The sequence below is a fragment of the Procambarus clarkii genome, chromosome 29, assembly GCF_040958095.1.
Source record: "Procambarus clarkii isolate CNS0578487 chromosome 29, FALCON_Pclarkii_2.0, whole genome shotgun sequence".
Classification (NCBI taxonomy): Eukaryota; Metazoa; Arthropoda; class Malacostraca; order Decapoda; family Cambaridae; genus Procambarus; species Procambarus clarkii.
In genome coordinates this window covers 30,675,736-30,702,017 of record NC_091178.1, presented here as the reverse complement: position 1 = coordinate 30,702,017, position 26,282 = coordinate 30,675,736, and the positions used below count along the sequence as shown (strand labels likewise).

Sequence of the window (26,282 nt, the reverse complement as noted above, 5' to 3'; positions counted from 1 at the left end):
ATTGCGGCGTAGGAAATTTAAAAGGAAAAATATGCATAAGATGAACAGAGGCTGAATGAAGCAATTTAACCCAACGCCTCCAAAAAATGAGAATGTCTTGGTCTGGAATGAATAACCTGAAGGTAAGAAAAATTATGGTTATCTTGAGGTTATCTTGAGATGATTTCGGGGCTTTTAGTGTCTCCGCGGCCCGGTCCTCGACCAGGCCTCCACCCCCAGGAAGCAGCTCGTGACAGCTGACTAACACCCAGGTACCTATTTTTACTGCTAGGTAACAGAGGCATAGGGTGAAAGAAACTCTGCCCATTGTTTCTCGCCGGCGCCTGGGATCGAACCCAGGACCGCAAGATCACAAGTCCAGCGTGCTGTCCGCTCGGCCGACCGGCTCCCATCATGGTCATGGCAAAAGATGAAAAGATATGTGGAAGTTAAATATTTAGGAAGATAAATGCCTCTAACGACACTTGAAGAAAGTGTTTAACCAGGTTATTATTCCTTCATTCTGGGATTCTGCAGTGACAATGTGTCCGAGGTTGTCAGTTGGTTAACAGGTGAGTCTTGAGGTAAACTATTGATGGAGTCAATCGGGCAAAATTTTGTCAGTCAATAAATTAATTATTCAATCAAGTAGATAAAGATTGAGTTTCTATATAAGCAAGGTTGTTATTTTTTAATTTATCACACCACTCTTTAGTCAAATATTCGATTAATCTGTGAATTGATTATTTTTTTGTTATTAAGAAAGCCAGACAATATCATCTAGATATCTAATGAGTCGGGGTGTCAGCTACTGTAATTGATAGCAAGTCAGTCACATTTGGTAACTGCATAAGTTGAATGATGAACTAAAATTCTGTCCAATACGTAAAGTGTTGATTAGTAACGACGATTTTAAAGACGATTCGTTAAAATTTCAGTTAGACTGTCGCTTTTTTCACCTGGTTTTCAGATGGGCAAACAAATCTCAAAAACTGTTGCTGAGTCTTTCCTTTGTTTGTTAGCAAATTCGTTAAATAGCTTATCAGTTTGTCAGCTGTTTTGTTGGTAAGTTACCTGTGTGTGCTCGAACGACAAGTATTATGGAGACTGTTTTCCACATGTGCGCGTGTATGTGTGTTCGCATACACAAGTCGGTATGTATTTAAATCAAATACATAAGCTAGTATCTATACATGCATATACGTAAAATTCATGTGTGCATTTGTATATGGATTTATATATGTATGTTTATGTGAGCGTTGGTCTCTGTACCGGGTTGTATTGATGTTTATATTGAGATCTGAGGGAAGCGCTGTGTGCCCGGGTCTGAAGGCAGACGCACGCTGCTACTGAATAAAGAATTCTCAGTAAAATATGAATGGACTTGCTGTAGGGGAATTATCTGGACGAGCGCGGAGGCGGGAGAGATCTGAATGACACGAGGGAGGAAAATGAGAGAGTGTGTGTGAGTAAGAGACAGCGAAAGGAAAAGAGAAAGACAGAAAGAGAGAAGGAGAGATTGAGAGAAAAAATAATTAGAGACACGCGGAGGCACACAGTTAGAAAATTTGTAGAGTGAGAATGTGTGAGAGAATGTGTAAATGTGAGAGTGAGAGGTTGTGAATGTGAGTTTGAGAGTGAGAGAGTGTTAGTGTGTTACAGTGAGAGTGAAAGTGAGCATAGCGTGAGCAGAACGTTAGTAGAGAGAGTTAGAGAGAGAGAGAGAGAGAGAGAGAGAGAGAGAGAGAGAGAGAGAGAGAGAGAGAGAGAGAGAGAGAGAGAGAGAGAGAGAGAGAGAGGGAGAGAGAGAGGGAGAGAGAGAGAGAGAGAGAATTATTTACCTTTCCGTTAAGTGGGTCACTAAACTTTCTCTTTCATTTTTATAATCAACTTACAACTTTAATTTCTCTTTTTTCCCCTTCTACATTTTCTTTTCGTACTTTTCTTTCCCTTTTTCATCCTCCCCTTCCTCCCTTTTCCCCATGCTCTAATTCTCTTACTTTCCCGTTCTTTTCCCCTTTTCAACTTCAAATCCACTTCTCTCGCTGCCGTCTTTCTTAACTCCGTCTTCCATTGGGTCCACTTCCCTTCCTTCATATCAATTTCAATCCACGTATCCTCCTTTTCCATTTTGCAGTTCCATTCATCTTCTTTTTCTCTTTACTATTTCAACTTCTTGATATTTCGTTTTTAAAGGCCTGACGGACTTAGTGCTATTTTCTCTTAGCATTTTCCAGTACGTAGCCACTGTGCAAACACGGAGGAATTTATTGAAACATGCAGAGAATATGTTGAAACATGCAGAGAATATGTTGAAACATGCAGAGAATATGTTGAAACATGCAGAGAATATGTTGAAACATGCAGAGAATATGTTGAAACATGCAGGGAACAGGTATAAACATGGATGGATTATGGAGAGGCATAATTGGAACTAGTATAAAAATACACTGAATAGGTAGAAACATGGATGGTGTGGATGAGCTTCAGGAATATTTACGTAGCTGGATAAGCCGCTGTTACGGAACGCCTGTTGAGTTCATTGTTCTAGTAGATGCAGAATCATAATTTTGTTTTATATGTTAATGCAAAAGCATATCTTGACCTCTGATTCACGTTTGATACAGTTGCAATGGAAGCTTATATAAAAGTGTACACAAATAAGATGTAATAAAATTCTATTATAAGTTTAACGATGACCTATTCGTCCTAACAAGCAGCCATAGCCTCTGTTATAGTTTAAAGCCTATTACCTGTGTGGTACCAGTAGATCAACAGTGATAAAGCAGTGATAAGACAGCCATTCTCTGTAGCGTGTACTCCTTGATATTTTGTCTCACTCTGAGAGAGTGAGTTTCCCGCCGCTGACTGCAAGTTGTATATTGCAGCGTTTCTGTATGCACAGTGTGCATACAGAAATATGTGCACAGGACATAAATACATGTCCTATGCAAAGTGCACAGGACATGTGCACGAACGCTATCTCCCGCATTACTGGGTGCAGACTTGGCCTGTTTGACGTATAATGAGAGACCATGTTGCGAGCACCATTGTCACGTTGCGACGGCTGTTGTAGTATCAGAAAAAACAAAAAGATAGTGGGTTATTACAGGTCAGGTCACTCAGGGCAGCACACGGGTTATTACAGGTCAGGTCACTCAGGGCAGCACACAGTACACGGGTTATTACAGGTCAGGTCACTCAGGGCAGCACACGGGTTATTACAGGTCAGGTCACTAAGGGCAGCACACGGGTCATTACAGGTCAGGTCACTCAGGGCAGCACACGGGTCATTACAGGTCAGGTCACCCAGGGCAGCACACGGGTTATTACAGGTCAGGTCACTTAGGGCAGCACACGGGTTATTACAGGTCAGGTCACTCAGGGCAGCACACGGGTCATTACAGGTCAGGTCACCCAGGGCAGCACACGGGTTATTACAGGTCAGGTCACTCAGGGCAGCACACGGGTCATTACAGGTCAGGTCACCCAGGGCAGCACACGGGTTATTACAGGTCAGGTCACTCAGGGCAGCACACGGGTCATTACAGGTCAGGTCACTCAGGGCAGCACACGGGTCATTACAGGTCAGGTCACTCAGGGCAGCACACGGGTCATTACAGGTCAGGTCACCCAGGGCAGCACACGGGTTATTACAGGTCAGGTCACTCAGGGCAGCACACGGGTCATTACAGGTCAGGTCACTCAGGGCAGCACACGGGTCATTACAGGTCAGGTCACCCAGGGCAGCACACGGGTTATTACAGGTCAGGTCACCCAGGGCAACACACGGGTTATTACAGGTCAGGTCACCCAGGGTAACACACGGGTCATTACAGGTCAGGTCACCCAGGGCAGCACACGGGTCATTACAAGTCAGGTCACCCATGGCAGCACACGGGTCATTACAGGTCAGGTCACTCAGGGCAGCACACGGGTCATTACAGGTCAGGTCACCCAGGGTAACACACGGGTCATTACAGGTCAGGTCACCCAGGGCAGCACACGGGTCATTACAGGTCAGGTCACTCAGGGCAGCACACAGTACACGGGTTATTACAGGTCAGGTCACCCAGGGCAGCACACGGGTTATTACAGGTCAGGTCACTCAGGGCAGCACACAGTACACGGGTTATTACAGGTCAGGTCACCCAGGGCAGCACACGGGTCATTACAGGTCAGGTCACTCAGGGCAGCACACGGGTCATTACAGGTCAGGTCACCCAGGGCAGCACACGGGTCATTACAGGTCAGGTCACCCAGGGTAACACACGGGTCATTACAGGTCAGGTCACCCAGGGTAACACACGGGTCATTACAGGTCAGGTCACCCAGGGTAACACACGGGTCATTACAGGTCAGGTCACCCAGGGTAACACACGGGTCATTACAGGTCAGGTCACCCAGGGCAGCACACGGGTTATTACAGGTCAGGTCACTCAGGGCAGCACACAGTACACGGGTTATTACAGGTCAGGTCAACCAGGGCAGCACACGGGTCATTACAGGTCAGGTCACCCAGGGCAGCACACTGGTCATTACAGATCAGGTCACCCAGGGCAGCACACTGGTCATTACAGGTCAGGTCACTCAGGGCAGCACACGGGTCATTACAGGTCAGGTCACCCAGGGCAGCACACGGGTAATTACAGGTCAGGTCACCCAGGGCAGCACACTGGTCATTACAGATCAGGTCACTCAGGGCAGCACACGGGTCATTACAGGTCAGGTCACTCAGGGCAGCACACGGTTCATTACAGGTCAGGGCACCCAGGGCAGCACACGGGTTATTACAGGTCAGGTCACTCAGGGCAGCACACGGGTCATTACAGGTCAGGTCACCCAGGGTAACACACGGGTCATGTCACCCAGGGTAACACACGGGTCATTACAGGTCAGGTCACCCAGGGCAACACACGGGTCATTACAGGTCAGGTCACCCAGGGTAACACACGGGTCATTACAGGTCAGGTTACCCAGGGCAACACACGGGTCATTATAGGTCAGGTCACCCTGAGCAGCACACGGAGGATTACAGGTCAGGTAACCCGTCTTCGACTCAAGTCCATTACATCCAGCGGTCGACCTCACAGACGCATTCATAAATTTTTAAATGCTGTTCATTCACAACAGGAATTTTCTCAAATATAAATTAATATTATAATATATTATCATATTGTGCATATATAGGCATAGGGTAGGTTAGGTTAGGTGTTTAGGTTATGTTGGCGATTATTTGTATTTGTAGAACGTGGCTGAAGCATTTACAGCGTTGTGATTCGAACAAAATTCGTCAGTGAAGCACTTGTTCCGGAAGTGTTCGAAGATAATCAGTTGTTAGTCGTGTGTAAATCGTATTTCATTCATAAACAGGGGGTTGGCGGGTGCATGGAATCACTTTTGGGTCTTTGTTTGGAGGACGGGCTTGGTCAGGTTACTGGCAACGCTCGACTCTGGGGTTCAGTAATGTTGTCATGAAGTCACCCGCCCACGTGACCACGAATGCGCCTGTGATGCACCAGTAAGTCTAGAAGTAGACGAATATTGCTGATTGGCTAACCTCAGAGACAAGAGCAGAAACTGAGTATATTGGCGGTGCTTCCGCTCCTAGCCTACCATCCTAGCCAAGAAATCCAGCCATAAGAGTCGTGTGCTTTTCTGTTACCGGCCTCTTACTAGAAACAGCTTGTTTAAGTTCTTAGGAAAATTAACGAGTGCCCAAATCGGTCGAAAAATTCTTGCAGGCAGCCAGAATCCGCAGTGTAATTATTTTCATTTATTAAGTGGAAGGGCTTTGCAAGACCCCACGAGGGAACATCCAGATGCAACAGGACTGTCACGAATATAGCCCTGTTGATCATGCAGTATCTAAGCCGTCTGTATAGTGAACGTTGTGTGAAGTCCAGAAGCGATGACATAGTTAGTCTGAAGGTGAATGGCATTCAAACGCAAGTTTGAAGACTGTAGTCACCACTCTGTTGCTTGAACCAGTGACCAGCCGCACGTGTAGACCAAGACCGGTGTCTGAACCCTCTGCTTCCTGGTGTTCACATGACCCACCAACACCGCTCTGTCCTCCACACACCTCTTAGCACAATTCACGTAAGAGTGTCTGCCTACTATAACTACCACGTGCTTGATCTACTAGATACCACGTGCGGGTGTTGTGGAGAGAACTAACACGAACTGTACAAGAGCGAAGATTGTGAAGATCAGTTGGTTTTGGTGAAGTGTTGCTATAGGCATGTTGTACTAGGCATCATGTGTGGTCGTTGTGGAGACGACCACCACGACTTCTACGAGTCTGTGGATTGTGACGACCAGCTATTCAGACCTTCAGCGAGCTGTGTGCATGCACTCCGTCCTCCTAAGGTTTCCCAACGTCAAGACACTTTCGTACTAAAGTGTCTTTATCCTAACCTAATAGAGAACCCAAAAACAGAAAATGGGACAGTATGTCAGTTTCGCGAGCCGCTTCCATTTTCTAGTACGACGATTATTGACCTTATGTTGAGGATACGTCAAAATGCGACGCTCTATTAGGAGAGCTGGTTTTGAATGATGCCTTGTAGGAATGTGTGAGGCTGGCATTTGTGTAAGTAGTAAACTCTGATTTATTACTGCGTTAGTGTTTGTCTTCACGTCGATCACTGGTAACCCAGAGGCTTAGTCACCATGCTATACACCCGGAACAGTTGGAGGCTGAGTTTAGAGACAAACCAATGGTAAACAAGTAATTATCTGTGTGGTGCCACATGCTTCAACCTGTCAGTGAATGTGTACTTTAAACATACAACTCATTTAGATACCTGTCCATATTATATTGGCGATCAGTCTGTTTGGCCATAATTGTTGCTAATTGTGCATGCCATTATAGTGAATGCCTCTAGTCGAAAAAAAATCTCCCATCTCATTTGGGTCTATATAGTGTTATTTATATACTTCATTCACAATGGGAAATGTGTAAACAAGATTGGAGAAAATAAATACCAATTTTTCCATTTATCTTTATAAATAATATGAAGATGTACTCAGGGCTGTAGGCGGCTCTCCTTCCAGTCTATGAGAAACATTTATAGCAAGTATAAGGTATCAGTGCTAAAAATAATTATTATACCAATTACGCGATTGATTAAACAAAACAAAGATCAATGGAAGTACTTGAGATATATTCCACACTGGAAGAATTTAATGCAGTGTGTAAGAGCAAATTCGTAGGGAATTGCAAGCAACAGCGAATCGACAATGTTTGATATCGAAAGAGTTCTGAATCCGAATTCACAGCAGAAAATTGTGAAAAATTGAGAAAGTGAACATGACAGCATTCTCGCTAGGCTGGGAAAAGTGGAGATGAAGAATGTCACGAGGAGTGAAAAGAAAATTCGAGAGATGAACGTAGCATCGATCACTGGAGACAAGTTTTTGTTTTAATGTTGTTGACACCAGTGGCTCTTAAATATTGCTTTTAGCACGAATGTGGGGTTTTCATATACTGATGACAAGACTGGTATAGGGTGTGTTACTTGGAGCAAAACTGTCTGCTTTCGAATATTGATGACAAGTCTATTTTCAAATATCGATAAGTCTGCTAACATTCATTGATGACAAGTCCTCCCCACCATTCCCCCTCCCCTGTCCTCCCTACCATCCACTACTCCCCGTTCCATCGCCCTCTGCTACCTTTTCCCCCCTGCTCCATCCCCTCATCCTCCCCACCATCCCCCCACTCCCGTCATCCTCCCCACCATTCCCCCTCTCTCCTGTCCCCTAGTTCTTCCCACCATTCTCCATTCCCATATCCCGTCGTCCTTCCCACCATCCCCTAATCCCCAGTCCCCTTGTCCTCCCCATCATTACCGAAGATATATGACTGAACCGAACAAACCCTACCAAACCTAACCTGACCTAACCTAACCTATCTAAACCTAACGTAAACTAACATAACAAAATCAATAATCTATGTTCTTAGTAAAATAAAAATATTTAAAATAAACCAACTAGAAACAATTTATTGAAAATAAAGAAAATCACTCAGAAATGTGAAATTACTTCATTCATAATGATGAGCTGCCCGAAATCTTAGCGAAGTATCCAAAATTTGCTTGCTGTAAGTAATGCATGCATATGACTGTAAAGCTGCCGCCCAGTTGGGTGGGTGTAGAGCAAGACTAGTAACTGTGTGACTCATCCTACATGTAAAGTGCCTTGTATAGTGTCTTGTGAGCCTCTTGTTGATCTCTTGTGACACACATCAATAAGATTATTGATGTGTGTATTTGGGTGGGTGATTAAATTTGTATGTGTATGTATATATGTATACTTATGTATATATACATGTATACGTATGTATATGTACATGTATGCATGAGTATGTGTACATATATATATATATATATATATATATATATATATATATATATATATATATATATTATTAAATATGACCGAAAAAGTAAGATTAATAATTCTAACACGAATTTTCTCAATCTTTCGTACATTTCTTTTCACTGTTGGTGGTAATTCAAAAATCAATTCTCCAAAATTCATTGTTATTTCTAGTCTGACGCGACACTTAAGCGCGTTTCGTAAAACTTATTACATTTTCAAAGACTTTAGTTAACACATACACAACTGAATAGAACTTACACATCTCCGATTTGTTTATATCTACATTTGAGTGAGGTGGATGGGGTGAGGTGGTATTAATAGGGTATTAATACCCACCCACCTATTCACCGCCCACACAGTGCTTGTTGCAGAGATGTGTCACCCTCCATGCACCCAGATATGGCACAGGTCACAGCAGGCATTCAGGTTCTTCCCAAAAGGGAGGGAGACACAAGTACCCACATGAGTGGTGAGTGCGAGGGACAGCCAACTATCCCTGCCGCCACCACCCGTGTCCACCCTCCCTCGCCGCGCCGATGTCACAGCCCGCCCGGGGGACGGAGGGGACTCCCCCAACTAATCAGGAACCCCTCAGCCAAGAACACGGTCCTGGGAACAGTGCACCCAGAGGTGCAACCAGAGGACCCAGACTCAGAGGAACGTGTCAGGTTTGTGACGAATCACACAGCCTTAGAAACGATGGAACCCTACGTCAGCACAACGGCTGTGAGGGTTCATGGACGGTACCTGTAGAGAGGGAAGGCCCACAGGTCTCCCCGGCACCCCCACACATCCCAGCAAACTTCATGTCATCAGATGACCTCCTGGGGGCCATCAAGGCATCCACCACCAGAACTCTTCCCCACATTCCTAAAGCAGCGCGCCCATTTGCAGCAGGGAAATATACAGACCTTCTAAAAAAAGGGAATGAACGGTCTGAAAATCTTAATGCTGCAGCCACCATCAAAGCATGGCATAATTTGCTCCTGTTTGGCAATATTAGCTTAGGCGTACCTGCAAGAGGAGGCAAGTCACTAGCCTCATCAGTCACTAGGGCAATAAATAATTTCCCCAGAGCTGACAACTTGATCCCCATCCCTCCTCAACGCAAAAACCGTCGTGGAAGACCCAAGAGTTCCAATGATAATTTTAAGCTTGGAACACAAGTGACCAAGAAAATTTAAAAGGGCAACACAGTAGGGGCAATTAGGTTACTTACCAGTGAAGAAACAATTGCCCCTAGAAATACAGCAACTGCCGACTCACTGAGAGAGAAGCACCCTCCTAGAGTACCATGGGGAACCCACTGCTCAGGACTCAAATGTCCCAGACATGGGACCTCTATTCCTACAAGCGTCAGAGGTATACAAAGCCATCATGTCATTTCCGCCAGGCTCAGCAGGGGGATACACTGGAGTAAGACCTCAGCGCGTAAAGGAAGTGACAAACCCAGTTCTCGGCGAAGTTGCCGAGACACTACTGTGTTAAGATCACAAAGTTTGTCAACGACTGCCTCTCTCGGTTGATCCCAGATACAATTAAACCCAACTTCTTCGGAGCATCACTTTGTGCCCTCAAGAAGAAGGATGGTGGAGTCAGACCCATCGCCGTGGGTAACACACTTCGGCGCCTTGTTGCTAGGGCAGCTGTCAGAAAAATTAGCATAGACGCTGCGACGATGCTTCGACCCCATCAACTAGGTTTTGGTGTCCCCCATGGCTGTGAAGCAGCAGCTCATGCAGCACGAGCCTATATCAAGCACCTCCCAGAAAATAACGCATTAATTAAATTAGACTTTAAAAATGCCTTCAACCAGGAAAAAAGTGATGTAGTACTAGAAGCAGTTCGAACCAGCTTTCCTTGTCTACTTCCCTTCGTCTCAGCAGGGTACAGTAGGGAATCGACACTGTTGTTTGGGGAACATGAAGTTGTTTCTGCAGAAGGTGTCCAGCAGGAAGACCCACTTGACCCTTTTCTTTTCTGCATGGCAGCTAAGGAGGTCACGAGCAGGTTGTCCAGCGAATTCAACATCTGGTTCCTAGACGATGGCACCCTGGCAGGGACACAGAAATCCCTGCTAGGAGATCTTCAGCTAGTGAAAACTAAGGGAGAGGAGTTAGGCCTTACACTAAATCCATCAAAGTGTGAAATCATTTCATCCAGCCAACCAATCATAGATGCAGTATGAATCTTATTACCAGGAGCTCAAGTGATCGCTCGCACCGACAGTGTGCTGCTAGGGGCACCTCTGGGCACGAACGCCATTGAGGTAGTCCTCGAAGAAAAGCTTAAGACTTAAAGAGGATGGAGGCGAGAAAAGGGGCTTTGGATGCTCACGATGCTTTGTACCTTCTTACAAGGTGCCTGGCCTTACCCAGACTGACCTATTTCCTCAGGTGTGCTCCTTCCTTTGACAGCCCAAAGTTAATGGAATACGACTCACTCCTAAAGACAATAACGATGAAAGTGTTAAACCTCTCCCTGCAAGATGACCAGTGGGACCAAGCAACGCTCCCAGTTAGACTCGGGGGTATGAGTATTCGCAAGGCGACACAGTTAACATTGCCGGCATTCTTATCCTCGACCAGTGCTACAAGTGAATTAGTGAATGAAATACTACCAGAATACCTTAAGAACTCCATTGAGATTCGTGATCCCAAATTTGTGGAAGGAGCTGGTCAGTGGGACACTCGTGCCAATTCACACACTCGACAAACTTTTCCAAACAACGGTAAACAGGCCAAATCGGATAGCCCCATAGTGGAGAACATCGCCAAAGCATTGCTGGATGCAGCTTCTCAGAAGAACAGAGTGCGTCTTCTAGCTGTGCAAGCCCCCATGCTGGGGACTTCCTGTTGGCAGTCCCTATTTCCGCCTTGGGCACCCGCCTGGACCATCGGACCCTAAGTATTGGTGTTGCCCTGCGCCTTGCCGCCCCTATCTCCACCGAGCACCGGTGTATTTGCAGCCATGCACGGGCAGACCAATACGGCAGCCATGGTCTCATCTGTCGTAAGACACAGGGAAAGATTGCCAGACATGAAGCGGTCAATGACATCATCAAGAGAAGTTTGGCTACAGCTGGGTGTCCAGCACAAAGAGAACCCCAGTTGTGCAGGCCTGACAACAGCCAAAAACGCCCAGATATAGTTACCCTGCAGCCATGGAGGGAAGGTAAACACTTCGTATGGGACTACACAGGTGCATTTACATTGGCTGATACCTATGTACGTTACTGCTGAGTGGAGGTAGAGGTGGGGCAGCCACCTTCAGGGAGACCCAGAAAATCAACAAGTACAGAGACCTAGAACGTTGTTACAGGTTCGTGCCGATAGGCTCTGAGACTCTGGGCGCCTGGGGTAAATGTGCCTCAAGTTTTTAAAGGAGATGGGTGAGGAGCTCATTGTGAAAACTAGAGACCCACGAGCAAGCCAGTTTCCTATTCCAGCGCCTCAGTGTCGCAGTTCAGAGGGGAAATGTGTGCTGTATCCTGGGTACACACCCAACCTCCGAGGAGCTGGACGAAGTCTTCGAACGCTTATTGTTTAATTGTTATATATTTGTGTGTGTGTGTGTGTTCTCCGTAAACTGTATCATTGCAATAAATAAATAAATATATATATATATATATATATATATATATATATATATATATATATATATATATATATATATATATTGTCCTGGGGACCATTCAGGCTTGTTCGCATATATATATATATATATATATATATATATATATATATATATATATATATATATATATATATATATATATATATATATATATGTCGTACCTAGTAGCCAGAACGCACTTCTCAGCCTACTATGCAAGGCCCGATTTGCCTAATAAGCCAAGTTTTCATGAATTAATTGTTTTTCGACTACCTAACCTACCTAACCTAACCTAACCTAACTTTTCCGGCTACCTAACCTAACCTAACCTATAAAGATAGGTTAGGTTAGGTTAGGTAGGGTTGGTTAGGTTCGGTCATATATCTACGTTAATTTTAACTCCAATAAAAAAAAAATTGACCTCATACATAATGAAATGGGTAGCTTTATCATTTCTTACGAAAAAAAATCGAAAAAATATATTAATTCACGAAAACTTGGCTTATTAGGCAAATCGAGCCTTACATAGTAGGCTGAGAAGTACGTTCTGGCTACTAGGTACGACATATATATATATATATATATATATATATATATATATATATATATATATATATATATATATATATATATATATATATATATATATATATATATATATATATTATTAAATATGACCGAAAAAGTAAGATTAATAATTCTAACACGAATTTTCTCAATCTTTCGTACATTACGCTTCACTGTTGGAGGTAAATCAAAAATCACTTCTCCAAAATTCATTTTTATTTCTAGTCTGACGCGACACGGGCGCGTTTCGTAAAACTTATTACATTTTCAAAGACTTCACAAATACACAACTGATTAGAACTTGCGTTTCCCTGATTTTATATCTACATTTGAGTGAGGTGGGAAGGGTGATGTGGCATTACATTTGAGTGAGGTGGGAAGGGTGATGTGGCATTAACACAAGACAGAACACTAGGGGATATTAATAGGGTATTAAAAGTATCAACACAAGACAGAACAGAAACAATGGGTATTGAATAGAAGTGTTTGTAGAAAGCCTATTGGTCCATATTTCTTGATGCTTCTATATTGGAGCGGAGTCTTGAGGTGGGTAGAATATAGTTGTGCAATAATTGGCTGTTGATTGCTGGTGTTGACTTCTTGATGTGTAGTGCCTCGCAAACGTCAAGCCGCCTGCTATCGCTGTATCTATCGATGATTTCTGTGTTGTTTACTAGGATTTCTCTGGCGATGGTAGGATGAAGAACTCTGTAGGGTAAGGCAGGTCCTAGTCAATAACGGCTTCTCCAATGGTTTCATCGAAGACATCATAAGAAGGAAAGTGAAAAGCCATGCAACCTCCGAAGAGACAACTAACACAACACCTATACCCCCTATTAGACTATTTTACAGGAACTTCTTTTCCACAGCTCATAAAACAGAGGAAAGGGTCCTGAAAGATATTGTTAATAGAAACGTTATCCCTACAGACAAAAATCAGAGGATACAACTGACGATTTACTATAAAACCAGAAAAACGGCCAGCCTACTCATGAGAAACTCTCCAGACACAAAACAGAACGCTTTAAAAGAGACTAACGTCGTCTATGCCTTCAAATGCCCACTTGGGGACTGTAAGCTCCAAAAAACCCAGTATATAGGCAAGACAACAACATCTCTTTCTAGGCGTTTAACGATGCATAAACAACAGGGCTCCATTAAGGAACATATAATCTCTTCCCATAACCAAACCATCGCCAGAGAAATCCTAGTAAACAACACAGAAATCATCGATAGATACAGCGATAGCAGGCGGCTTGACGTTTGCGAGGCACTACACATCAAGAAGTCAACACAAGCAATCAACAGCCAATTATTGCACAACTATATTCTACCCACCTCAAGACTCCGCTCCAATATAGAAGCATCAAGAAATATGGACCAATAGGCTTTCTACAAACACTTCTATTCAATACCCATTGTTTCTGTTCTGTCTTGTGTTGATACTTTTAATACCCTATTAATATCCCCTAGTGTTCTGTCTTGTGTTAATGCCACATCACCCTTCCCACCTCACTCAAATGTAATGCCACATCACCCTTCCCACCTCACTCAAATGTAGATATAAAATCAGGGAAACGCAAGTTCTAATCAGTTGTGTATTTGTGAAGTCTTTGAAAATGTAATAAGTTTTACGAAACGCGCCCGTGTCGCGTCAGACTAGAAATAAAAATGAATTTTGGAGAAGTGATTTTTGATTTACCTCCAACAGTGAAGCGTAATGTACGAAAGATTGAGAAAATTCGTGTTAGAATTATTAATCTTACTTTTTCGGTCATATTTAATAATATATGTCTACAGGAAAGACTGCTACCAAAATATACTAATATATATATATATATATATATATATATATATATATATATATATATATATATATATATATATATATATATATATATATATATATATATATATATATATATATATATATATATATATATATATATATATATATGTTGTACCTAGTAGCCAGAACGTCATACATGGCCTACTATGCAAGACCCGATTTGCCTAATGGGCCGAGCGATTTTCTTTATTTTCACTATATTTGTTTCCTATTGGTTTATTTGAAATATTATTATTATATTATATTAAGAACATAAATTATTGATTTAGTTATGTTAGTTTAGGTTAGGTTAAGATAGGTTAGGTTAGATTAGGTAGGATTGGTTAGGTTCGGTCATATATCTATGTTAGTTTTAACTCAAATTTTAAACAAATTGGAGGTATTGTGGTTTCTGCTCTAGGTTCAGGATTATACTATCGGTCCAAGTTCAGAATGGTATAATCATGAACCTAGAACAGAAACCACAATACCTCAAATAAAATTATATTACAAATCAACCATGCACAGTGAACATAAAAAAGAGGAAAGAATAACGAAAGAAATAATCCGTAAAGGTGTAAAAAGCATTACTCCTAACCAAAACATAGACCTGATCATATTCTACAAAACCAAGAAGACTTCCGAACTCCTTATCAAAAACAGCTCGACGCCGACGGAGAACCCTCTACAGCAGTTAAGCGTTGTATACATGCACACTTGCCCCCACGAAGGATGTAACCTTCAATCTAACTACATAGCTATGACGTCGACCAAGCTGACGAGGCGTTTGACCTGTCATCTTAAATCCGGTGCCCCTAGGAATCACATGAGACAAGCCCATGACATCACCTTAACAAGAGAAATGTTGAACGAAAATACCTGTATAATAGACAAAACCCATGATGCAAGAAGATTACAAATTCTTGAAGCAATTCACATAAGAATAGAACAGCCTACCATGAATACTCGAATCACAGAACTATTTACTCTACCCACCATGAGAGTAAGGACAGGACCAGAACATAACGATGCCAACACAAAAGACAATGTTCAACATAAAAGGCCAATTACACCTGATTAATCTTTGTATGTAGATAGGAGCTGCCTCGTATTGGGCAATAGGCCTTCTGCAGTAACCTTTATTCTTGTGTTCTTATGTGCTTCGTCCCCCCATTCATCCCCTATGTATCCCCCTTGTTTTTACCTTTATCACCTGACCCCGTGCGGCTATAAATCAACGAGTCCTGTAATTTCATTTCACTTGAGAATGAGCCATGGAGGTTCGAAACGTGCAAAGTGTATAAATAAGTGTAATACATTCTATATTAATTCACTTTTTTCTTCACCTTGCAATAACGAAAATGAGTTTTGGAGAACTTCTCTTTCAGCTAAGCCCTGATGCTAGGAAAATAGTTAGAGGGATAGAAGCCCTAAACGAGAAGATAGTAAATACTGAATGTGCGGTCATATTCAATGAGACATATATATATATATATATATATATATATATATATATATATATATATATATATATATATATATATATATATATATATATATATATATATATATATATATATATATATATATATATATATGCGAACAAGCCTGAATGGTCCCCAGGACAATATGCAACTGAAAACTCACACCCCAGAAGTGACTCGAACCCATACTCCCAGGTGCAACGCAACTGGTATGTACAAGACGCCTTAATCCACTTGACCATCACGACCGGACAAAATGAGGTGATAGCCGAGGCTATTTGAACCACCCCACCGCCGGCACTCGGATAGTAATCTTGGGCATAGCATTTTACCAAATCACCTCATTCTTTGGGGAACACGTGAGGAACACAAATGCGAACAAGCCTGAATGGTCCCCAGGACAATATGCAACTGAAAACTCACACCCCAGAAGTGACTCGAACCCATACTCCCAGGTGCAACGCAACTGGTATGTACAAGACGCCTTAATCCACTTGACCATCACGACCGGACAAAATGAGGTGATAGCCGAGGCTATTTGAACCACCCCACCGCCGGCACTCGGATAGTAATCTTGGGCATAGCATTTTACCAAATCACCTCATTCTTTGGGGCACACGTGAGGAACACAAATGCGAACAAGCCTGAATGGTCCCCAGGACAATATGCAACTGAAAACTCACACCCCAGAAGTGACTCGAACCCATACTCCCAGGTGCAACGCAACTGGTATGTACAAGACGCCTTAATCCACTTGACCATCACGACCGGACAAAATGAGGTGATAGCCGAGGCTATTTGAACCACCCCACCGCCGGCACTCGGATAGTAATCTTGGGCATAGCATTTTACCAAATCACCTCATTCTTTGGGGCACACGTGAGGAACACAAATGTGAACAAGCCTGAATGGTCCCCAGGACAATATGCAACTGAAAACTCACACCCCAGAAGTGACTCGAACCCATACTCCCAGGTGCAACGCAACTGGTATGTACAAGACGCCTTAATCCACTTGACCATCACGACCGGACAAAATGAGGTGATAGCCGAGGCTATTTGAACCACCCCACCGCCGGCACTCGGATAGTAATCTTGGGCATAGCATTTTACCAAATCACCTCATTTTTTGGGGCACACGTGAGGAACACAAATGCGAACAAGCCTGAATGGTCCCCAGGACAATATGCAACTGAAAACTCACACCCCAGAAGTGACTCGAACCCATACTCCCAGGTGCAACGCAACTGGTATGTACAAGACGCCTTAATCCACTTGACCATCACGACCGGACAAAATGAGGTGATAGCCGAGGCTATTTGAACCACCCCACCGCCGGCACTCAGATAGTAATCTTGGGCATAGCATTTTACCAAATCACCTCATTCTTTGGGGCACACGTGAGGAACACAAATGCGAACAAGCCTGAATGGTCCCCAGGACAATATGCAACTGAAAACTCACACCCCAGAAGTGACTCGAACCCATACTCCCAGGTGCAACGCAACTGGTATGTACAAGACGCCTTAATCCACTTGACCATCACGACCGGACAAAATGAGGTGATAGCCGAGGCTATTTGAACCACCCCACCGCCGGCACTCGGATAGTAATCTTGGGCATAGCATTTTACCAAATCACCTCATTCTTTGGGGCACACGTGAGGAACACAAATGCGAACAAGCCTGAATGGTCCCCAGGACAATATGCAACTGAAAACTCACACCCCAGAAGTGACTCGAACCCATACTCCCAGGTGCAACGCAACTGGTATGTACAAGACGCCTTAATCCACTTGACCATCACGACCGGACAAAATGAGGTGATAGCCGAGGCTATTTGAACCACCCCACCGCCGGCACTCGGATAGTAATCTTGGGCATAGCATTTTACCAAATCACCTCATTCTTTGGGGCACACGTGAGGAACACAATTGCGAACAAGCCTGAATGGTCCCCAGGACAATATGCAACTGAAAACTCACACCCCAGAAGTGACTCGAACCCATACTCCCAGGTGCAACGCAACTGGTATGTACAAGACGCCTTAATCCACTTGACCATCACGACCGGACAAAATGAGGTGATAGCCGAGGCTATTTGAACCACCCCACCGCCGGCACTCGGATAGTAATCTTGGGCATAGCATTTTACCAAATCACCTCATTCTTTGGGGCACACGTGAGGAACACAAATGCGAACAAGCCTGAATGGTCCCCAGGACAATATGCAACTGAAAACTCACACCCCAGAAGTGACTCGAACCCATACTCCCAGGTGCAACGCAACTGGTATGTACAAGACGCCTTAATCCACTTGACCATCACGACCGGACAAAATGAGGTGATAGCCGAGGCTATTTGAACCACCCCACCGCCGGCACTCGGATAGTAATCTTGGGCATAGCATTTTACCAAATCACCTCATTCTTTGGGGCACACGTGAGGAACACAAATGCGAACAAGCCTGAATGGTCCCCAGGACAATATGCAACTGAAAACTCACACCCCAGAAGTGACTCGAACCCATACTCCCAGGTGCAACGCAACTGGTATGTACAAGACGCCTTAATCCACTTGACCATCACGACCGGACAAAATGAGGTGATTGCCGAGGCTATTTGAACCACCCCACCGCCGGCACTCGGATAGTAATCTTGGGCATAGCATTTTACCAAATCACCTCATTTTTTGGGGCACACGTGAGGAACACAAATGCGAACAAGCCTGAATGGTCCCCAGGACAATATGCAACTGAAAACTCACACCCCAGAAGTGACTCGAACCCATACTCCCAGGTGCAACGCAACTGGTATGTACAAGACGCCTTAATCCACTTGACCATCACGACCGGACAAAATGAGGTGATAGCCGAGGCTATTTGAACCACCCCACCGCCGGCACTCAGATAGTAATCTTGGGCATAGCATTTTACCAAATCACCTCATTCTTTGGGGCACACGTGAGGAACACAAATGCGAACAAGCCTGAATGGTCCCCAGGACAATATGCAACTGAAAACTCACACCCCAGAAGTGACTCGAACCCATACTCCCAGGTGCAACGCAACTGGTATGTACAAGACGCCTTAATCCACTTGACCATCACGACCGGACAAAATGAGGTGATAGCCGAGGCTATTTGAACCACCCCACCGCCGGCACTCGGATAGTAATCTTGGGCATAGCATTTTACCAAATCACCTCATTCTTTGGGGCACACGTGAGGAACACAAATGCGAACAAGCCTGAATGGTCCCCAGGACAATATGCAACTGAAAACTCACACCCCAGAAGTGACTCGAACCCATACTCCCAGGTGCAACGCAACTGGTATGTACAAGACGCCTTAATCCACTTGACCATCACGACCGGACAAAAAGAGGTGATAGCCGAGGCTATTTGAACCACCCCACCGCCGGCACTCGGATAGTAATCTTGGGCATAGCATTTTACCAAATCACCTCATTCTTTGGGGCACACGTGAGGAACACAATTGCGAACAAGCCTGAATGGTCCCCAGGACAATATGCAACTGAAAACTCACACCCCAGAAGTGACTCGAACCCATACTCCCAGGTGCAACGCAACTGGTATGTACAAGACGCCTTAATCCACTTGACCATCACGACCGGACAAAATGAGGTGATAGCCGAGGCTATTTGAACCACCCCACCGCCGGCACTCGGATAGTAATCTTGGGCATAGCATTTTACCAAATCACCTCATTCTTTGGGGCACACGTGAGGAACACAAATGCGAACAAGCCTGAATGGTCCCCAGGACAATATGCAACTGAAAACTCACACCCCAGAAGTGACTCGAACCCATACTCCCAGGTGCAACGCAACTGGTATGTACAAGACGCCTTAATCCACTTGACCATCACGACCGGACAAAATGAGGTGATAGCCGAGGCTATTTGAACCACCCCACCGCTGGCACTCGGATAGTAATCTTGGGCATAACATTTTACCAAATCACCTCATTCTTTGGGGCACACGTGAGGAACACAAATGCGAACAAGCCTGAATGGTCCCCAGGACAATATGCAACTGAAAACTCACACCCCAGAAGTGACTCGAACCCATACTCCCAGGTGCAACGCAACTGGTATGTACAAGACGCCTTAATCCACTTGACCATCACGACCGGACAAAATGAGGTGATAGCCGAGGCTATTTGAACCACCCCACCGCCGTCACTCGGATAGTAATCTTGGGCATAGCATTTTACCAAATCACCTCATTCTTTGGGGCACACGTGAGGAACACAAATGCGAACAAGCCTGAATGGTCCCCAGGACAATATGCAACTGAAAACTCACACCCCAGAAGTGACTCGAACCCATACTCCCAGGTGCAACGCAACTGGTATGTACAAGACGCCTTAATCCACTTGACCATCACGACCGGACAAAAAGAGGTGATAGCCGAGGCTATTTGAACCACCCCACCGCCGGCACTCGGATAGTAATCTTGGGCATAGCATTTTACCAAATCACCTCATTCTTTGGGGCACACGTGAGGAACACAATTGCGAACAAGCCTGAATGGTCCCCAGGACAATATGCAACTGAAAACTCACACCCCAGAAGTGACTCGAACCCATACTCCCAGGTGCAACGCAACTGGTATGTACAAGACGCCTTAATCCACTTGACCATCACGACCGGACAAAATGAGGTGATAGCCGAGGCTATTTGAACCACCCCACCGCCGGCACTCGGATAGTAATCTTGGGCATAGCATTTTACCAAATCACCTCATTCTTTGGGGCACACGTGAGGAACACAAATGCGAACAAGCCTGAATGGTCCCCAGGACAATATGCAACTGAAAACTCACACCCCAGAAGTGACTCGAACCCATACTCCCAGGTGCAACGCAACTGGTATGTACAAGACGCCTTAATCCACTTGACCATCACGACCGGACAAAATGAGGTGATAGCCGAGGCTATTTGAACCACCCCACCGCCGGCACTCGGATAGTAATCTTGGGCATAGCATTTTACCAAATCACCTCATTCTTTGGGGAACACGTGAGGAACACAAATGCGAACAAGCCTGAATGGTCCCCAGGACAATATGCAACTGAAAACTCACACCCCAGAAGTGACTCGAACCCATACTCCCAGGTGCAACGCAACTGGTATGTACAAGACGCCTTAATCCACTTGACCATCACGACCGGACAAAATGAGGTGATAGCCGAGGCTATTTGAACCACCCCACCGCCGGCACTCGGATAGTAATCTTGGGCATAGCATTTTACCAAATCACCTCATTCTTTGGGGCACACGTGAGGAACACAAATGCGAACAAGCCTGAATGGTCCCCAGGACAATATGCAACTGAAAACTCACACCCCAGAAGTGACTCGAACCCATACTCCCAGGTGCAACGCAACTGGTATGTACAAGACGCCTTAATCCACTTGACCATCACGACCGGACAAAATGAGGTGATAGCCGAGGCTATTTGAACCACCCCACCGCCGGCACTCGGATAGTAATCTTGGGCATAGCATTTTACCAAATCACCTCATTCTTTGGGGCACACGTGAGGAACACAAATGTGAACAAGCCTGAATGGTCCCCAGGACAATATGCAACTGAAAACTCACACCCCAGAAGTGACTCGAACCCATACTCCCAGGTGCAACGCAACTGGTATGTACAAGACGCCTTAATCCACTTGACCATCACGACCGGACAAAATGAGGTGATAGCCGAGGCTATTTGAACCACCCCACCGCCGGCACTCGGATAGTAATCTTGGGCATAGCATTTTACCAAATCACCTCATTTTTTGGGGCACACGTGAGGAACACAAATGCGAACAAGCCTGAATGGTCCCCAGGACAATATGCAACTGAAAACTCACACCCCAGAAGTGACTCGAACCCATACTCCCAGGTGCAACGCAACTGGTATGTACAAGACGCCTTAATCCACTTGACCATCACGACCGGACAAAATGAGGTGATAGCCGAGGCTATTTGAACCACCCCACCGCCGGCACTCAGATAGTAATCTTGGGCATAGCATTTTACCAAATCACCTCATTCTTTGGGGCACACGTGAGGAACACAAATGCGAACAAGCCTGAATGGTCCCCAGGACAATATGCAACTGAAAACTCACACCCCAGAAGTGACTCGAACCCATACTCCCAGGTGCAACGCAACTGGTATGTACAAGACGCCTTAATCCACTTGACCATCACGACCGGACAAAATGAGGTGATAGCCGAGGCTATTTGAACCACCCCACCGCCGGCACTCGGATAGTAATCTTGGGCATAGCATTTTACCAAATCACCTCATTCTTTGGGGCACACGTGAGGAACACAAATGCGAACAAGCCTGAATGGTCCCCAGGACAATATGCAACTGAAAACTCACACCCCAGAAGTGACTCGAACCCATACTCCCAGGTGCAACGCAACTGGTATGTACAAGACGCCTTAATCCACTTGACCATCACGACCGGACAAAATGAGGTGATAGCCGAGGCTATTTGAACCACCCCACCGCCGGCACTCGGATAGTAATCTTGGGCATAGCATTTTACCAAATCACCTCATTCTTTGGGGCACACGTGAGGAACACAATTGTGAACAAGCCTGAATGGTCCCCAGGACAATATGCAACTGAAAACTCACACCCCAGAAGTGACTCGAACCCATACTCCCAGGTGCAACGCAACTGGTATGTACAAGACGCCTTAATCCACTTGACCATCACGACCGGACAAAATGAGGTGATAGCCGAGGCTATTTGAACCACCCCACCGCCGGCACTCGGATAGTAATCTTGGGCATAGCATTTTACCAAATCACCTCATTCTTTGGGGCACACGTGAGGAACACAAATGCGAACAAGCCTGAATGGTCCCCAGGACAATATGCAACTGAAAACTCACACCCCAGAAGTGACTCGAACCCATACTCCCAGGTGCAACGCAACTGGTATGTACAAGACGCCTTAATCCACTTGACCATCACGACCGGACAAAATGAGGTGATAGCCGAGGCTATTTGAACCACCCCACCGCCGGCACTCGGATAGTAATCTTGGGCATAGCATTTTACCAAATCACCTCATTCTTTGGGGCACACGAGAGGAACACAAATGCGAACAAGCCTGAATGGTCCCCAGGACAATATGCAACTGAAAACTCACACCCCAGAAGTGACTCGAACCCATACTCCCAGGTGCAACGCAACTGGTATGTACAAGACGCCTTAATCCACTTGACCATCACGACCGGACAAAATGAGGTGATTGCCGAGGCTATTTGAACCACCCCACCGCCGGCACTCGGATAGTAATCTTGGGCATAGCATTTTACCAAATCACCTCATTTTTTGGGGCACACGTGAGGTACACAAATGCGAACAAGCCTGAATGGTCCCCAGGACAATATGCAACTGAAAACTCACACCCCAGAAGTGACTCGAACCCATACTCCCAGGTGCAACGCAACTGGTATGTACAAGACGCCTTAATCCACTTGACCATCACGACCGGACAAAATGAGGTGATAGCCGAGGCTATTTGAACCACCCCACCGCCGGCACTCAGATAGTAATCTTGGGCATAGCATTTTACCAAATCACCTCATTCTTTGGGGCACACGTGAGGAACACAAATGCGAACAAGCCTGAATGGTCCCCAGGACAATATGCAACTGAAAACTCACACCCCAGAAGTGACTCGAACCCATACTCCCAGGTGCAACGCAACTGGTATGTACAAGACGCCTTAATCCACTTGACCATCACGACCGGACAAAATGAGGTGATAGCCGAGGCTATTTGAACCACCCCACCGCCGGCACTCGGATAGTAATCTTGGGCATAGCATTTTACCAAATCACCTCATTCTTTGGGGCACACGTGAGGAACACAAATGCGAACAAGCCTGAATGGTCCCCAGGACAATATGCAACTGAAAACTCACACCCCAGAAGTGACTCGAACCCATACTCCCAGGTGCAACGCAACTGGTATGTACAAGACGCCTTAATCCACTTGACCATCACGACCGGACAAAATGAGGTGATAGCCGAGGCTATTTGAACCACCCCACCGCCGGCACTCGGATAGTAATCTTGGGCATAGCATTTTACCAAATCACCTCATTCTTTGGGGCACACGAGAGGAACACAAATGCGAACAAGCCTGAATGGTCCCCAGGACAATATGCAACTGAAAACTCACACCCCAGAAGTGACTCGAACCCATACTCCCAGGTGCAACGCAACTGGTATGTACAAGACGCCTTAATCCACTTGACCATCACGACCGGACAAAATGAGGTGATTGCCGAGGCTATTTGAACCACCCCACCGCCGGCACTCGGATAGTAATCTTGGGCATAGCATTTTACCAAATCACCTCATTTTTTGGGGCACACGTGAGGTACACAAATGCGAACAAGCCTGAATGGTCCCCAGGACAATATGCAACTGAAAACTCACACCCCAGAAGTAACTCGAACCCATACTCCCAGGTGCAACGCAACTGGTATGTACAAGACGCCTTAATCCACTTGACCATCACGACCGGACAAAATGAGGTGATAGCCGAGGCTATTTGAACCACCCCACCGCCGGCACTCAGATAGTAATCTTGGGCATAGCATTTTACCAAATCACCTCATTCTTTGGGGCACACGTGAGGAACACAAATGCGAACAAGCCTGAATGGTCCCCAGGACAATATGCAACTGAAAACTCACACCCCAGAAGTGACTCGAACCCATACTCCCAGGTGCAACGCAACTGGTATGTACAAGACGCCTTAATCCACTTGACCATCACGACCGGACAAAATGAGGTGATAGCCGAGGCTATTTGAACCACCCCACCGCCGGCACTCGGATAGTAATCTTGGGCATAGCATTTTACCAAATCACCTCATTCTTTGGGGCACACGTGAGGAACACAAATGCGAACAAGCCTGAATGGTCCCCAGGACAATATGCAACTGAAAACTCACACCCCAGAAGTGACTCGAACCCATACTCCCAGGTGCAACGCAACTGGTATGTACAAGACGCCTTAATCCACTTGACCATCACGACCGGACAAAAAGAGGTGATAGCCGAGGCTATTTGAACCACCCCACCGCCGGCACTCGGATAGTAATCTTGGGCATAGCATTTTACCAAATCACCTCATTCTTTGGGGCACACGTGAGGAACACAATTGCGAACAAGCCTGAATGGTCCCCAGGACAATATGCAACTGAAAACTCACACCCCAGAAGTGACTCGAACCCATACTCCCAGGTGCAACGCAACTGGTATGTACAAGACGCCTTAATCCACTTGACCATCACGACCGGACAAAATGAGGTGATAGCCGAGGCTATTTGAACCACCCCACCGCCGGCACTCGGATAGTAATCTTGGGCATAGCATTTTACCAAATCACCTCATTCTTTGGGGCACACGTGAGGAACACAAATGCGAACAAGCCTGAATGGTCCCCAGGACAATATGCAACTGAAAACTCACACCCCAGAAGTGACTCGAACCCATACTCCCAGGTGCAACGCAACTGGTATGTACAAGACGCCTTAATCCACTTGACCATCACGACCGGACAAAATGAGGTGATAGCCGAGGCTATTTGAACCACCCCACCGCTGGCACTCGGATAGTAATCTTGGGCATAACATTTTACCAAATCACCTCATTCTTTGGGGCACACGTGAGGAACACAAATGCGAACAAGCCTGAATGGTCCCCAGGACAATATGCAACTGAAAACTCACACCCCAGAAGTGACTCGAACCCATACTCCCAGGTGCAACGCAACTGGTATGTACAAGACGCCTTAATCCACTTGACCATCACGACCGGACAAAATGAGGTGATAGCCGAGGCTATTTGAACCACCCCACCGCCGGCACTCGGATAGTAATCTTGGGCATAGCATTTTACCAAATCACCTCATTCTTTGGGGCACACGTGAGGAACACAAATGCGAACAAGCCTGAATGGTCCCCAGGAAAATATGCAACTGAAAACTCACACCCCAGAAGTGACTCGAACCCATACTCCCAGGTGCAACGCAACTGGTATGTACAAGACGCCTTAATCCACTTGACCATCACGACCGGACAAAAAGAGGTGATAGCCGAGGCTATTTGAACCACCCCACCGCCGGCACTCGGATAGTAATCTTGGGCATAGCATTTTACCAAATCACCTCATTCTTTGGGGCACACGTGAGGAACACAATTGCGAACAAGCCTGAATGGTCCCCAGGACAATATGCAACTGAAAACTCACACCCCAGAAGTGACTCGAACCCATACTCCCAGGTGCAACGCAACTGGTATGTACAAGACGCCTTAATCCACTTGACCATCACAACCGGACAAAATGAGGTGATAGCCGAGGCTATTTG

General features: G+C 45.5%; 1 protein-coding gene across 1 annotated transcript in view; it reads left to right on the top strand.

Annotated features, from left to right (window-relative positions):
• The first annotated feature begins 2,267 nt into the window (after positions 1 to 2,267).
• LOC138369696 (mucin-2-like) overlaps positions 2,268 to 26,282 on the top strand; it is a 52,453-nt gene continuing 28,438 nt past the window's right edge. The window contains exons 1-2 of the mRNA XM_069333129.1: positions 2,268 to 2,374; positions 10,956 to 11,221. Coding sequence (XP_069189230.1) covers positions 2,268 to 2,374; positions 10,956 to 11,221 — 373 coding nt within the window. The remainder of the gene's footprint in view (positions 2,375 to 10,955; positions 11,222 to 26,282) is intronic.